The sequence below is a fragment of the Osmerus mordax genome, chromosome 13, assembly GCF_038355195.1.
Source record: "Osmerus mordax isolate fOsmMor3 chromosome 13, fOsmMor3.pri, whole genome shotgun sequence".
Lineage (NCBI taxonomy): Eukaryota > Metazoa > Chordata > Actinopteri > Osmeriformes > Osmeridae > Osmerus > Osmerus mordax.
In genome coordinates, this window is record NC_090062.1 from 15032110 (window position 1) to 15046659 (window position 14550).

The 14550-nt window shown below is 46.3% G+C and overlaps 2 protein-coding genes across 2 annotated transcripts; one reads left to right on the top strand and one right to left on the bottom strand.

Annotated features, from left to right (window-relative positions):
- The first annotated feature begins 438 nt into the window (after nucleotides 1-438).
- myef2 (myelin expression factor 2) lies at nucleotides 439-8679 on the top strand. The gene is made up of 17 exons (XM_067248809.1): nucleotides 439-604; nucleotides 1163-1380; nucleotides 2145-2197; nucleotides 3062-3069; nucleotides 3164-3257; nucleotides 3345-3536; nucleotides 3630-3783; nucleotides 4254-4303; nucleotides 4401-4461; nucleotides 5120-5221; nucleotides 5746-5799; nucleotides 5882-5983; nucleotides 6109-6204; nucleotides 7446-7505; nucleotides 7644-7834; nucleotides 7914-7965; nucleotides 8294-8679. Exons 1-17 carry the CDS (start codon nucleotides 498-500, stop codon nucleotides 8455-8457), a joined length of 1758 nt encoding a protein of 585 aa, XP_067104910.1. The 5' UTR covers nucleotides 439-497; the 3' UTR covers nucleotides 8458-8679.
- A 435-nt stretch (nucleotides 8680-9114) lies between these two features.
- On the bottom strand, nucleotides 9115-14153 carry slc24a5 (solute carrier family 24 member 5). The gene is made up of 9 exons (XM_067248610.1): nucleotides 13997-14153; nucleotides 13554-13733; nucleotides 13352-13435; nucleotides 12948-13051; nucleotides 12753-12853; nucleotides 11832-12115; nucleotides 11508-11714; nucleotides 10349-10450; nucleotides 9115-9612 (listed from the first exon to the last, which is right to left on the bottom strand). Exons 1-9 carry the CDS (start codon nucleotides 14151-14153, stop codon nucleotides 9290-9292), a joined length of 1542 nt encoding a protein of 513 aa, XP_067104711.1. The 3' UTR covers nucleotides 9115-9289.
- Nucleotides 14154-14550: the final 397 nt, after the last annotated feature.

A 14550-nucleotide genomic window follows, 5' to 3' on the forward strand; every position in this document is an offset into this window, starting at 1 on the left:
TAATATTAGTAATACTGTAGGCTGCTGTAACTAATCCTTCTGATCTGCTGTATACTCAATATACACTATTTGTACAAACGTCACTTTGAATAACATTTTCTGCTAAATGTACCTTAAATTTTAAGACAAATCTATAAGAAATTATTGTACAAGAGATCATTCTAAATAAACATGAATATAGTCCCTGATTTACTGAGGCAGAGCAACGACTCAAGGCACAAAGTGTTGATGACAGTGACACTTGAACAATGAACATTGACGGTTTGTCCGTTTGTTATTAAATGAGGGGATCGTACCGACCATTAGCTTTTTGTAAGTTAATCGTGATTTTAGAATCTGGACAAGACTGACCATCACTTTATCTACCCAACACCAGTTCTCGCGTGAGCTACTCCAAGCACGCGGGAAGGCTGTAGCAGAATATACTGCGCAGTGAAAAGGCCGGGGGAATCCGAATTTTTTCTTTGACTAGCTAACTGGTTTACAACAAACCGATTATGGCTGATATTATTCCGGAGACCGAAGATAAACCAGAGGAAATCGCTGCACCAGTTGAAGCTGAAACCGAAGAGCTTTGTGAAGATAGCACCAATGGCGTAAAAACGTAATTAAAATGTTTCATTGTTCTGTGTGCATCATTGCCAATCCGTTCCGCAGTCGCAGGCTAAAATGGACACTTGTAGTTTTTTTTTTTTTTTACCTCCAATTTAACCCAGAGCTAGCTAGCCAACCAATAAAATACTACCGTGCTACAAAATTGCTCGGTTAGACTACTTCTATTTGCAGTTTACAGTGTTCTGGTATTGCTCCCGTATGTGCACTTGTTTATTTTCGCTAGCGAACGTTAGCTAAATGTCTTGCTATGTCGACGTTAATTAGCTAGCATGCTACCCTACGGTACCTAGCAAGCTAAATTTACTGTTTTTGAACCCACCAGCCACTAATTTGCTGTACACAACAATGCATTGGATCGTGTATTAATTTAATTGAGCACGTACTCATTGAGCCACTAGCAACATTGTGTCTTCATGAAGGCTTGCTAGATTTGTACAGCTAGCAAGGCCGTTTCAAACCTGCTATGTACACAACACTACTAGAAAACTAGTGGACGTAGTCATTACTCGTTTTTTTTGTGTTGACAAGATTGTTAATTGCTTTCTAGAGAATCCGAAGAAGCCGAAGCACCCGAAACGCCCCAAGAGAAGTCTGAGCTAAAAGAGAAGCCCTCTGGGAACAGGAGAGGAAATCGTTTTCATCCCTACAAAGACAAACATGGTGGTGGAGCTGACAAGAAAGGCACTCAGAGAAACCGGGTGTTCATTAGCAATATCCCCTATGATATGAAGTGGCAGGCTATTAAAGACTTAATGCGAGAGAAAGGTAATTTTGCTAGAGGTTTAGATCCCCCCCCTCTCACTCCCTCCAGCAGAATGGGAACTCTTATCTATCCCTTCTTTACCAGATCAGTTCTAAGTAATTCTGCTTCTCAACTGCCTTTGGAGATACTTAGTGCTGATGTTGGTGTCAAGCAGAACAGTGAGACATTTGGATTCATTACAATGTTTGTTATGGGTTGATGTTAATTTAGTTTGGACTGATGAGTCTTCAAAATTGTGAGATGGGTAAAGATTTTATTAGTTGTAATGCTTATTAGGTTAATGGTATTGACAGCTCCAAAATGTAACCTCAGTTGAGTAGTTGTTTTGACTTGTTGAATCTGATTCTGTTGCATCTGTTGCAAGGTGACACATGATTGTATGAATGAAAACATTGTCTTATGCACTTCCTTTTTGAATGATTTGGTTCAAGCTACTCACGAGACTATTGATTGGTGAGACGACATCTTCAAATGTTGAATTGTCATGATTGGGATCTTGTTGACTTACACTGACCTGATCATTGAAGTCTTTTGAATTTCCCAGGTTGAACGTAGCTGTTTTTCTCTTTGGCCTTGGTCAATGGTTGTCTCAGTAACTGCCCAGAAAGTGATGGTGTTGTTGGTGGGATGTTGTCTGGGCAGACTGTTGATCAATAATTGGACTTCTTCATCTGTAGCGGCGTAGCCAAGGCCAACGGTGATGTGACGACTGGTGATTTTAAATGCCTTGTTCTCTTGGTATTTTTCCTTTGTATGTCTCATGTAGTTGGTGAGGTTACATACGTGGAGCTCTTTAAGGATGCGGAAGGAAAGTCAAGGGTAAGTGATGTGGACAACTGCACAAGGTTTTAAATGCCCTCTGCAGTCTCTTACTTATCGAGGTAACGATCCTCAGGGTCGCTTCTATGCTACCTGTGTTACTGAACTGGAGATGGGTTGTGGTTAGAGCCTGATAGAGGTGGCTGTAGATTGATATTAATTAGCAAGGGGATGACTTGTTGATTTTGGAAAACTAACTTATTTGACCGCACACTTTTGGTTATGTTGTTGTAGTTTTCAACTGGTTTCTAAGTTTGGCTGTTTGACCATTTTAGTGTAAATGTGGATTTTGTTATTTGCCACTGATTGACATTGACCTTTTGTCTCTAAATCTGACATCCCTATTGTTACAATGACACAATTCTCTCTTCAAAGGAACAAAATACTGATTTTTATTTAAAATATTGTAGAAGTATTTTTAAAACCAATAATACCCTAACTTGCTTCTTTCTCCAGATGGTATAATCCACACTTCAATGTACTTGTGAATCCAATATATATGATGCCAAATCTAAAACTTGAAAAAGTTCCAACATAAATGTTGACATTTATTTTTCTTCTCAGTATTATTTTCTTTTCAATTTACATTTTAAAACATAAGATGGTTACAGAACCAAAACTCATTTAAAACAAGGTTGATATAACCTTGGTCAGATCCCAAATATGTTATGATTCCATTTTGATTTCAAATAGCTGATTCATGGTTAATTGGCCAAGATTCAAACAATGTAAATGTAACAGATTCTGAATTCCCAGGTGGGCAGATGTGTAAGAATGGAAATGTACTGAAATATTAATTTATCTCAATGTTATTTCCTCTATTGTGGATATTTTACTCTGGACCTGTTGCTGGTGAATCTTTAGGGTTGTGGGTAAGAAGTTATTTTGTAATCTAAACTACTTTTAGTTTCTAATTTACACCAACAGAATGCTGTCACTGAATATTTACCCTGCCCCTGTTCTCAGTGTTGTGGAGTTTAAAGATGAGGAGTTTGTCAAGAAGGCCATTGAAGTCATGAACAAGCATGATCTGAATGGAAGGCCCCTCAACATCAAGGAGGTGAGAAAAGCTGTAAAAAGGCTTGGTTCAAAACCAAACTGTCAACTTAAATGCTGTGGTTGTGAGCCTGTTGGTTGTCTGTGGTAGGACCCCGATGGGGAGCATGCACGCCGCGTGCTGCAGCGCACCGGGGGCATGTACCCAGGGGCCCGGGGGCAGGACGGAGGACCAGGGGGGGTCAACCTGCCTCCTTCCATAGCCAACAACCCCAACATCCCCCCTGAAGTCATCAATCTACTACATGCCGGAAGACTGGGCACCACAGTGTTTGTGGCCAACGTGAGCATTCACATTCCACATCTCAACTAATCTGAACGCTCAACTGATGTGTGGAGACACTGTGTGTGTTGATGCCTTGACTCTCCCTGCCAGCTGGACTTCAAGGTGGGCTGGAAGAAGCTGAAGGAGGTGTTTGCCATGGCGGGGACGGTGAAGAGAGCTGACGTAAAAGAGGACAAGGATGGCAAGAGCAGAGGGATGGGGACAGTCACCTTTGAGCAGCCCCTGGAGGCTGTGCAAGCCATCTGTATCCTTCACTACCCTAAACACATTTACATTTAGTCATTTAGCAGACGCTCTTATCCAGAGCGACTTGGCTAGGTCTGGGACTGTCTCAGGATGTAGCTGGAGCCACATTCATGGCTGCTGGGAGCTCTGCGCCTGAACTGGTCACAGCTTTTCTGGGTACATTTACATTTACATTTAGTAATATAGCAGATGCTCTTATCCAGAGCGACTTACAGTAAGTACAGGGACATTCCCCCGAGGCAAGTAAGGGTGAAGTGCCTTGCCCAAGGACACAACGTCAGTTGGCATGACCGGGAATCGAACTGGCAACCTTCGGATTACTAGCCCGACTCCCTCACCGCTCAGCCAACTGACTCCCTCCCTGCACACACTCAACACACAAAGGTCATGCCTGAACTGAGACTTTTGTGCATACAGTGTATATATTGTTTATATACAGCAGCTTTCCTCCTTGACGGACCCACTTAGCCATGTTTAACGGGCAGATGTTGTTCGACAGACAAATGCATGTCAAAATTGTAAGTATTTTTGGTTTAGGTTTTTTTCTTGCTCTGTGAACTGTGATATGTTCAAACTAACTGTTTGATGTTTTGTTCCTTGTGCACTTCCTGTCAGGATGACAAGTCCCTCCCTCCGGATGATTTCCGTCCAGTTGAGAAAGCGCCTCAGTTGCCGAGTAAGTACAAACTCCATGCCCCCAAAGGGAGCGTTTAACTGCAGGTGAACAGGGATCCCAAGGGTCTTTGAAATTCTTGTTTTTTGTATTTTTTTTTTTTTTTACATCAAGGCCTTGCCTGTTTTTGTAAATTGACACGTCATTGAAAGGGCTTGAATATATATATATATATTATTATTATTATTTTTTTTTTTTTTTTTTTTTGATGTGCTGTTAGAGAAGCCAAGACACCATGCAGTCTGTCGTCATAGTAACAGCACAATTGAGAAGTGTTCACGCCTCAGTTTTATTGTTGTCTGTGAGCTTCTGTAAAGCCTGCTAGTTCTCATTATAAAATTCTCAATGTGGTAACAGTGATTAACCTTGATCCGTGTCGCAAACTCTGCCGTGTTGAGTCCTTTAATGTGAGGGAATTGGCCCTGGAAACTCCTTGAATCTGCAGTTTTAAGGAGGTGTGGGAACCCAGATTATAGTTTAATGGACTGCAGGCTACCAATGGCAAGATTTCTGTACGCCATTTATCTAATGTATGCTGATTGGTGCAAGCTCACGGTATCCTCTCTCTGTCTCTCTCTCCGTCTCTCGCTCGCTCTCCGTCTCTCGCTCGCTCTCTGTCTCTTGCTCTCTCTCTCTCTCTCTCTCTCTCTGGTGTCTGAAGGGGGTCTTGGAGGCATCGGTATGGGTCTGGGGCCAGGGGGGCAGCCAATCAACGCTAACCGTCTGAGTGGAGGAGCGGCCATGGGTTCCATGGGGACTGGAGGTCAGTGGAGGCCTCTCTCTCCCTCTCTCTCTCTCTGTCTGCTCAACAACCAGGAACCTGACATGGAACGCTGTTAGAATTCAACTTTACTGTCGAGGCAAATGATTGGGGAACAGACAATGCACTGTGTTGCCTTATTGTACAATAATCAGTTTAGGACAATATAAATATATAAAGGGTTAATTTTGGTTTGGTAAGATATCCGTACTAACCATTGATTATCTCAATCTGCAACTCTCAGTTACTGTTTAAACCACTACTGTCACCAGAGTCTCGATTTAGGTATTCTGACCTGGTTAACTCTGACCTGTTGCAGTCTGAATGTGGGTCTGCCTGATAAGATAGCCATTGATCTGTTTGAAGGGGCAGTTAAAAATCCACACACCATGGCTGTTTCCCAGAAGCTATGTTTGACAGATTATCCATTCTGAGAAATGACAATCACTCACCAGCTCTAATGTTCATTCACTACCATCTAAAAGGCCTAAATGAGCAATATGTGTTCTCTGCTGTCCTTACCCTAGGTATGGATGGACCTGGGTATGGAGGAATGAACAGACTAGGAGGAGGAGGAGGAGGTAAGCTTTTTACTCAACTGTCCTGCAATAAAAACTCACTGTGGGATAGCTAGTAAACAATCTGATCCCTTCCTTGTGCCAGGCATGGGTGGGGGCGGGGGCGGGGGATTCGGCGGTATGGACAGCATGGGCAACATGGGCGGCTTCGGTGGCAGAGACATGGCGCCCATGGGCAGGATGGGAGGTAAGCTGCAGCCCCATGCCAGCTGGCACACACACACACACAGCTTGGTACTCAGGCGTCTAGACAGGGGCTTTCTGGGTTGATAGGCAGCCTGGTGTATTTCATGGTGACCCTCTCCCCGACAGACATGTTCCGCTCGGGGATCGGAGGGATGGACAGGGACTTCGGCCGCAGCGACATGTCCATGAGCCGAGGGTTCGGGGATTCGTTCGGGGGAATGGGTGAGTGATTCACGGACACGCCTGGGCATGCCACTTGTCGCCACTCCATATCCATTCAGAGACCTTCAGCATTACCAGTACCTCCCCCCTGAGCCCAGCGCATGGCCAGGACCTCCCCCCTGAGCCCAGCGCATGGCCAGGACCTCCCCCCCCCCCTGAGCCCAGCGCATGGCCAGGACCTCCCCCCTGAGTCCAGCGGATGGCCAGGACCTCCCCCCTGAGCCCAGCGCATGGCCAGGACCTCCCCCCTGAGTCCAGCGGATGGCCAGGACCTCCCCCCCCCCCCCTGAGCCCAGCGCATGGCCAGGACCTCCCCCCTGAGCCCAGCGCATGGCCAGGACCTCCCCCCTGAGCCCAGCGCATGGCCAGGACCTCCCCCCTGAGTCCAGCGGATGGCCAGGACCTCCCCCCTGAGTCCAGCGGATGGCCAGGACCTCCCCCCCCCCCCTGAGCCCAGCGCATGGCCAGGACCTCCCCCCTGAGCCCAGCGCATGGCCAGGACCTCCCCCCTGAGCCCAGCGCATGGCCAGGACCTCCCCCCTGAGCCCAGCGCATGGCCAGGACCTCCCCCCTGAGCCCAGCGCATGGCCAGGACCTCCCCCCTGAGCCCAGCGCATGGCCAGGACCTCCCCCCTGGGCCCAGCGCATGGCCAGGACCTCCCCCCTGAGCCCAGCGCATGGCCAGGACCTCCCCCCCCCCCCTGAGCCCAGCGCATGGCCAGGACCTCCCCCCCCCCCTGAGCCCAGCGCATGGCCAGGACCTCCCCCCCCCCCCCTGAGCCCAGCGCATGGCCAGGACCTCCCCCCCTGAGCCCAGCGCATGGCCAGGACCTCCCCCCCCCCCCCCCCTGAGCCCAGCGCATGGCCAGGACCTCCCCCCCCCCCCTGAGCCCAGCGCATGGCCAGGACCTCCCCCCCCCCCCCCTGAGCCCAGCGCATGGCCAGGACCTCCCCCCCTGAGCCCAGCGCATGGCCAGGACCTCCCCCCCCCCCCTGAGCCCAGCGCATGGCCAGGACCTCCCCCCCCCTGAGCCCAGCGCATGGCCAGGACCTTCCCCCCTGAGCCCAGCGCATGGTGCAGCTCTGATGTTTGGGTTCTGAAGATGGGATTTGACTCAATTTTTATTGTGCCTGAATGGTCTTGGAGTGTTAGTGTGATGTGGGTTTTGTTTAGTCATCTGTCTGTGTGTGTGTGTGTGTGTGTGTGTGTGTGTATGATTGGTGTGTCTTCTCTCCTTCAGGAGGAGGTGGTTTTGGAGGCATGGGCAATGCTGGCATGGGCCCCATGGGGTCTGGATTAGGTACACTAACAATCATTTCATCCATATCCCCCTCATGGCTGTGCTTGTTTTATTAATACTCAAGTGTGTATCCAAGTGCTGGTGATGAGTCAGGGGCCAGCTTTCAGACTGCTAATTTAAGGTGTTTGTGCTCCACAGGTGGAGGAATGGGCAGCCTGTCGATGGACCGCATGGGCTCCAGCTTTGACCGAATGGGTGGAGGGATGGACATGAGCCGTGGGTTCGGAGGCTATGGGGGAGGAGGTGGTGGAGGAGCTGGGCACATGGGCGGAGGCATGTCTGACAGAGGCTCTGGAGCCAAAGGGGGATGCCAGATCTTTGTACGAAATGTGAGTACACAACAAAAGATTTGATTAGGATGTTATTGTACCTACTTTGCCCTAATGTCTTGCGTGTTGTGCTTTGCAGCTGTCATATGATCTGACTTGGCAGAAGCTGAAGGAGAAGTTTGGTCACTGTGGTAGGATTCCTGTTTACTTCCTGTTTCTTGGACTGATTTATACCATGGAGATTTACATTACATTTAGTAGACGCTCTTATCCACAGCGACTTTAATTATAGGGACATTCACCTGAGGCAAGTAGGGTGAAGTGCCTTGCCCAGGGACACAACGTGTTTTTGCACAGCTGGGAATTGAACCGGCAACCTTCTGATTGGGAGCCCGATTCCCTAACCGCTCAGCCATCTGACACCCACATGCATCTCTGCCATTTGTGTAGCAGGATTGGGTATGACACACTCACACACACACACACACAATCTCAGGTGTGTCCTGCTGTGTCCTGCAGGTCAGGTGATGTTCGCAGAGATCAAGATGGAGAACGGGAAATCGAAGGGTTGTGGGACGGTGAGGTTCGACTCTCCAGAGAGCGCCGAGCAGGCTTGCAGGATGATGAATGGAACCAAGATCAATGGGCGGGAGGTGGATGTTCGTATAGACCGCAACGCTTAGTAAACCCCCGTAATAGTAGACCTGTACTCCCACACCCACTGTAAACCGTATCGCCATTGCGCTTTTGTTTTGTTTTAAAAACACACATTTTCCATATCTCAACTGTTTCCACCGTTTTGCAACTGGATATGCAATGTTGTTTGTATGCCATAACTTTTTTTTTTTACCCCTTTTTTCATTTGTGGGTTAGTTTATTTTAATGAATAAACTTTTTAATTTTTACATTTTTGTGATGGTGGTTTTATTAACGAACGAATACTGTCACTTTTTTGTACATTTGTCAGCCCTCAAATGGCACATTTATTTGGTACAAATGGAGCTGAAATCTCATAGGCCACTGCACCAGTTTACAAAAGTCCACCAGTGGTCTCAAACTCGTGCTGTACAGACGGGCTCTAGTAGCTACCTGAAACCTTGCTGATGAGAACTGTCTTTGGAAATATCTGTAGCGCTGTAAAAACAAGTGGAAACTTTTGGGATAATTCTATTTATGGCTTATTTTCATCTTGGGCCACACAATGTGCTCATAAACGCTTATCAGCACCACCTACCCAATTATCCCCTGTCTCTGTTGTAGTCAAGACAAGATAAGGCCATGAGTCATGTCCTAAAATAGACACTTTTATTTTCTTATGTCAGTAGATGGGACTGAGGAAAACTTCTAATATTCTACTGGATCCTTGTCTTGTATTATTCCATTCCTTTTATTCCAAGAAGCGTCCAATTGGTTGAGAATAGGATCTTGTGGATCACAGGAATTGACAAGTGCCGTCCTGGGGCTGGTTTTATAGAGTAATAGTACCAACTTGAGTCCTGTTCCCATACGGTGCTGTCAGTCACTGCACAGTCTGACAGGGTTATTCCCGATAATTCCCAGTTCGTACAGGATGGCGAGCGTGGCAAAGACGATGTAGCAGAAGAGAGAGATCAGTCCCAGCTTCCAGTCCAGCTTCCAGCCGTTGACGTGAATGGCCACGAAGAGGAAGACTATGGAGATGAGGAGCGTGGCGGAGATGAACACCAGGCCCGTGCTGTTGACCTCCACCGGATTCTCCGTGTCCACAAACACGGTCTTGATGAACCAGGGCAGGCCCAGACACAGCATGTCAAAAACGTTGGAGCCCACAATGTTGGACATGGCCATGTCTGCCTTCCCTGAGGAACACAGGACGACACGTTTAGCTGGGGGGGAAGGACAGTGTCCAACTAAAGAGGACCTTAACCCTTGTTATCTTCGGGTCATTGTGACCCTTCAGTCATTGTGACCCACCGTCGTATTGCGACAACTTTACCGAATACAAAAACAAAGTGAAGCATTTTCTTTTAATCTTGGGCTGTCTCAGACCCCCCCACATTGCAAAGGTTAAAATAAAATTATTTTTATTTGTTTTTGTATTGGGTAAACACAACGATGGTTCGTTACGAACCTTTGGGTCATGTGACCCGAAGGCAGCACAAGGGTGAACACACCAAGTTGCCTCAGATGTGTTGGTCAGCCAGTTACATTTAGTCATTTAGCAGACGCTCTTATCCAGAGCGACTTACAGTAAATACAGGGACATTCCCCCCGAGGCAAGTAGGGTGAAGTGCCTTGCCCAAGGACACAACGTCAATTGGCACGGCCGGGAATCAAACCAGTGACCTTTTGATTACTAGCCCGATTCTCTAACCGCTCAGCCACCTGACTCCCAGTTTCCACCATAAAAACACACAACCTGACTAGGTGGTACAGGGCCTGTCTGAATGTTCCCATTGACCCCTCTTAGTCAAATGAGTCACAATAATGAGGCTTTCTCTGGCCACTGTTTTGATTTTAGATTAATTATAACACTGGGAAAGAATATGTTTTCATGATGTAAGTAAAAAATAAAATTATGGCTGTTAAACTTACCTTCTCTGGCCACCATTACACTAGCCACAGTGTCGGGGATACTGGTTCCAGCTGCCAGTAAAGTCAGACCCATTACTGTGTCTGGGATTCCGAGGGTCTCTCCTGCTCACACAGATACACAAGGCAGAGGGACAAATAATTTCATGGTAGTCCACTATCAAAATACACTGCACTGTAAATAATTTAGGAGAGTCAAAACTTGAGTAGAGACATCATTTAATTAAAATCTTCCTCTGTTTTCCTGCTAATGTTAGAATGGGCAAAACATCTGGATCACTGTATATTTCCGCTATTACACACCACTGGGCTTCACTTCTAACCTACCAGTGAGGAACCATTGTTTTTGACGATAGTTTTCAACTATGAAACATAGATGTCCTCATTGACCGCCTGCTCTCATGAGACTGGAGTTCAGCACTGGTACTACCTGCCTCTCCCCCTCCTCCAGAGAGCCTGCCCTCATGAGACTGGGGTTCAGCACTGGTACTACCTGCCTCTCCCCCAGAGAGCCTGCTCTCCTTCTGCCCTCCCATGTGAGCCTTCCTGACGACTAGTGGATAATAATCCCATTATACTCAACCGGGTCTACTATCGTCACATGATGAGCTTGGCCCTGCAGTCTGATCCGGGGTCAGATTCATGTTTTCCCCTCCTGGTGGTGAGAGTGGAGACTGGGGGAAGGTAGGCTGATGGGGGAACAGTGCCTGTGGGCTGTGTCCACCCCTCGCTCACATGATGCTGGTCGTGAGGCCTCTGAGGCAGGCTTTAATCCTTCCGTGGCTGTATGGGCCCTGCTCCTAAACACACAATCCACTGGAGCTCCACTAAGTCCTGAGGACATTGGCATCCTAGGAATGGGCCAGCAGACCGACATGTGATTCTACTCCACTACGAGTATGAAACATGTTGTCTCAAATGTAACCTAATGACATACAGTATGCATGAACACAGCAAGTTCCATTGTTCGTTGCAAGTGCTTTTTGGTGTCTTGAAAGGGAAACTAGTCCACGCATTCATTACTGTCTATTTATGTTGAGCTGTTAAATGACGATAGTCACATTCTGTGACAAGTAGAGGCGCCGAAAGGGGAGAGGACTATTATCACTTTTTATGGAGCTCATGTGGCGCAACTACGCTTCATGAAAAATTCTGTATTTACCAACAATGGTGACCATCCACACAAGTACGTATGTGAAGGCTGAGATCCAGACAGCAGACATGAGGAACGTGATCATGAACCATTTCTTCCAGAACCTTTTCCGGCAATCTGGAATGGTCAGGAACAGCAAAACGATGATTGGCAGAGACAGAACCCAAAGGATCCGCTTCAGATCGTTCTCTGGCATGGCAAACACACTCTTCGATACTGGGGAAAACAAAGACAGACAAGATAGATTGCAGTGTCAAGTGTCGTTAAAAGGCAACAAATCCAAGACGATATGCCATCCTCAGTGTTGTATGTCACGTGTTTTCCAGAAGCTACCTTCAGGGATCTCGTTGAGCCCATGCAGACTGAGGGACAGGTTAGAGTAGCCAGAGTCATCCTGGAAGATCCCACTGTCGGTTCTGGAGCGACTGTGCACCCTCAGACTGGTGTCATCGCTCCAGCCCATCAGAGGCTGGGTCTCGTTGCGTTCGCCGTGCCCCTTGCCCAGACAGGTGCAACAGGGGCTGAACTTCCTGAGGACGTACTCACTGATGCGCAGGTCGAAACACAACACGACAATGTACACCCCGTAGACCAGCAGCAGGCACGCCGCGTCGTACCTGGGCCCAGACAGCACTAGTCACGACCATCCTCAAAACTAACATTGACGGTTAGGTAGAATTTGAGGAGGTTGGCATCCATGGATGGTTCTAAAATATTTATGCAATGCCACTAACTGTGGTTTCGATACATGCATTATTCAGTAAGAATACTGTCAGGATTTCATGAAAGATACTGAAAGTGGTAGTTGGCTATCTGTGAAATGTCTTAACCCTTGTGCTGCCTTCGGGTCACATGACCCAAAGGTTCATAACGAACTATCGTTGTGTTTACCCAATTTTACCCAATACAAAAACAAATATTTTATTTTTTATTTTAACCATTGCAATGTGGGGGGTCTGAGACAGCCCAACGGTTAAAAGAAAATGCTTCACTTTGTTTTTGTATGTGGTAAAGTTGTCGCAATACAACGGTGGGTCACAATGACTGATGGGTCAGAATGACCCGAAGATAACACAAGGGTTTTAACAGAAATTTAGAACCTACAGTGAGTTTCTATAAACAGCATTCTACTGTAAAGTCTGCGTACTGTGGTCTGGAAATATGTAGGTGACATGTTACATTTCTGTGGGTTTAAAGTTTTACCACCCATGGATTGAGGAAGTACGGTCATAACATAAATACACACTCACTCACCAGTACACTTTGTTATCGGAAATGATGGCAATAACTGCAGAAACACTAATGCCGTATGCCAGGCAGTCTCTGAAAAGGGGCCAACAGGTCAGGCGGCCCACCTTTGAAATAAAATGAGCCCTTTTATAAGTTATAGTTAACATATTAAAACATGGTGTACACAAATACATCTTTGCATTGTGTGTGTGTGCGTACCACTGAAGTCAGGAGTCCACATGCGGCACAGATTCCAAGGAGGTTGTAAACTGCTGATCCTACTATAGTGCTCACGCCAATGTCTCCTTTCGTCACAAAAACACCTAAGGAGCAAAATCAAACATACTGCTCATTTAATTACACTGGAAGTAATCTTCCATGCCTGCAGTAGGAACCAGGTGGAATCATGTGACTATTATACAGGGAGTCAGTTGGCTGAGCTGTGAGGGAGTCGGGCTAGTAATCCGAAGGTTTCCAGTTCGATTCCCGGTCATGCCAACTGACATTGTGTCCTTGGGCAAGGCTCTTCACCCTACTTGCCTTGGGGGAATGTCCCTGTACTTACTGTAAGTCGCTCTGGATAAGAGCATCTGCTATATTACTAAATGTAAATGTAAATGTACCCAGAAAAGCTGTGACCAGTTCAGGCGCAGAACTCCCAGCAGCCATGAATGTGGCTCCAGCTACATCCTGAGACAGTCCCAGACCTAGCCAAGACAAGCACAACCATACTGACTATCAAGCTCATGTACATTCAGGTCTGCATACACAAAAAACACACACACACATGCACTCACAAACAAGTAGATGCAGCTTGTCACTTACGTTCACTTATGACTTCCAGAGATGGTAAAAAGTAGTCATCACACACTATTGCAACAGCCAAAAACATGTAGAAAATAATCATGAAATGTATGATTAGCCCTCCATCCTTTCTTTCCTGCAGAGTGAAAAAGCCTTCTGGAAACTCTGAGGACTGCGGTAAGATGCACTCAGTGTCATTCTCTGAAATTACAGCAAAACAACTTGTTCAAGTGATATAGCCAACAAATTATATGCAGACACTATTGCTACACAATGAGTTTATGAGTTGCAACAGAAAGGACAATGTTTCTATTCTTAAGAAGAATTATACGGCAATTTCTTTCAATTGGTCATCCCACTAGGGTTATCATCCCATTGCAAACACTGTCACACTTTGATGAGATTTATGTCATTAATTATTCACACTTGATCAAATATCCAGAAGATACGTAAAATACACTTACCCACAGCCCTGCGCACTCTCGAAGGATATGAGTCGTGAGCCGTCTTTGCAGTGAATGATACAAAATGAACTGTGCAATACAAAACTATTACTAGCCCTAGAAAATAAGGTATGAAATCTCTTCTCGTCTTCTTGTGCACATCTGCAACTTTATACATTTTAATGTAATATGAAACCGTTGAAAGCTATAAACTAGTCCTGCTAGTTAGTCATGAGACTGCCCTTTGCTAATCCAGTTAAACATTCAGTTTGAGTTTAAGATTCTTGTAACCCAGCATCTAACACTACACTGGGACTACAAATTGCAAGAAACCCTATCGGGAAGGAAAGCATCTTTTAAGACTTTCCCAGAATGGAAGATCACGGGATGAAATTATTCCAGTTGAGCTCATTTTAGCCCGAAGTGTATTAGGTAACGAGTTCTAACCCCCAGTAAGAGGAGAGTCACAGGATTGGAAGATTAACATTCTGAATGAAATATTACACTCGTTTTGAATGAATCAACCCAGATTACAAGGGTCGTGAACACAGATTATTAGGGTGCTCATATCTAAA

Excerpts from the sequence above, each read along its gene's own strand:
- myef2 (XM_067248809.1), top strand. The coding sequence starts at position 498 with ATGGCTGATATTATTCCGGAGACCGAAGATAAACCAGAGGAAATCGCT. Across the intron at positions 1,381-2,144 it reads AGACTTAATGCGAGAGAAAG|TTGGTGAGGTTACATACGTG; the intron begins GTAATTTTGCTA and ends TGTCTCATGTAG. Across the intron at positions 7,506-7,643 it reads CCCCATGGGGTCTGGATTAG|GTGGAGGAATGGGCAGCCTG; the intron begins GTACACTAACAA and ends TGTGCTCCACAG.
- slc24a5 (XM_067248610.1), bottom strand. The coding sequence starts at position 14,153 with ATGTATAAAGTTGCAGATGTGCACAAGAAGACGAGAAGAGATTTCATA. Across the intron at positions 13,052-13,351 it reads ACTGGTCACAGCTTTTCTGG|GTGTTTTTGTGACGAAAGGA; the intron begins GTACATTTACAT and ends TTTGCTCCTTAG. Across the intron at positions 12,854-12,947 it reads GTGGACTCCTGACTTCAGTG|GTGGGCCGCCTGACCTGTTG; the intron begins GTACGCACACAC and ends TTTATTTCAAAG.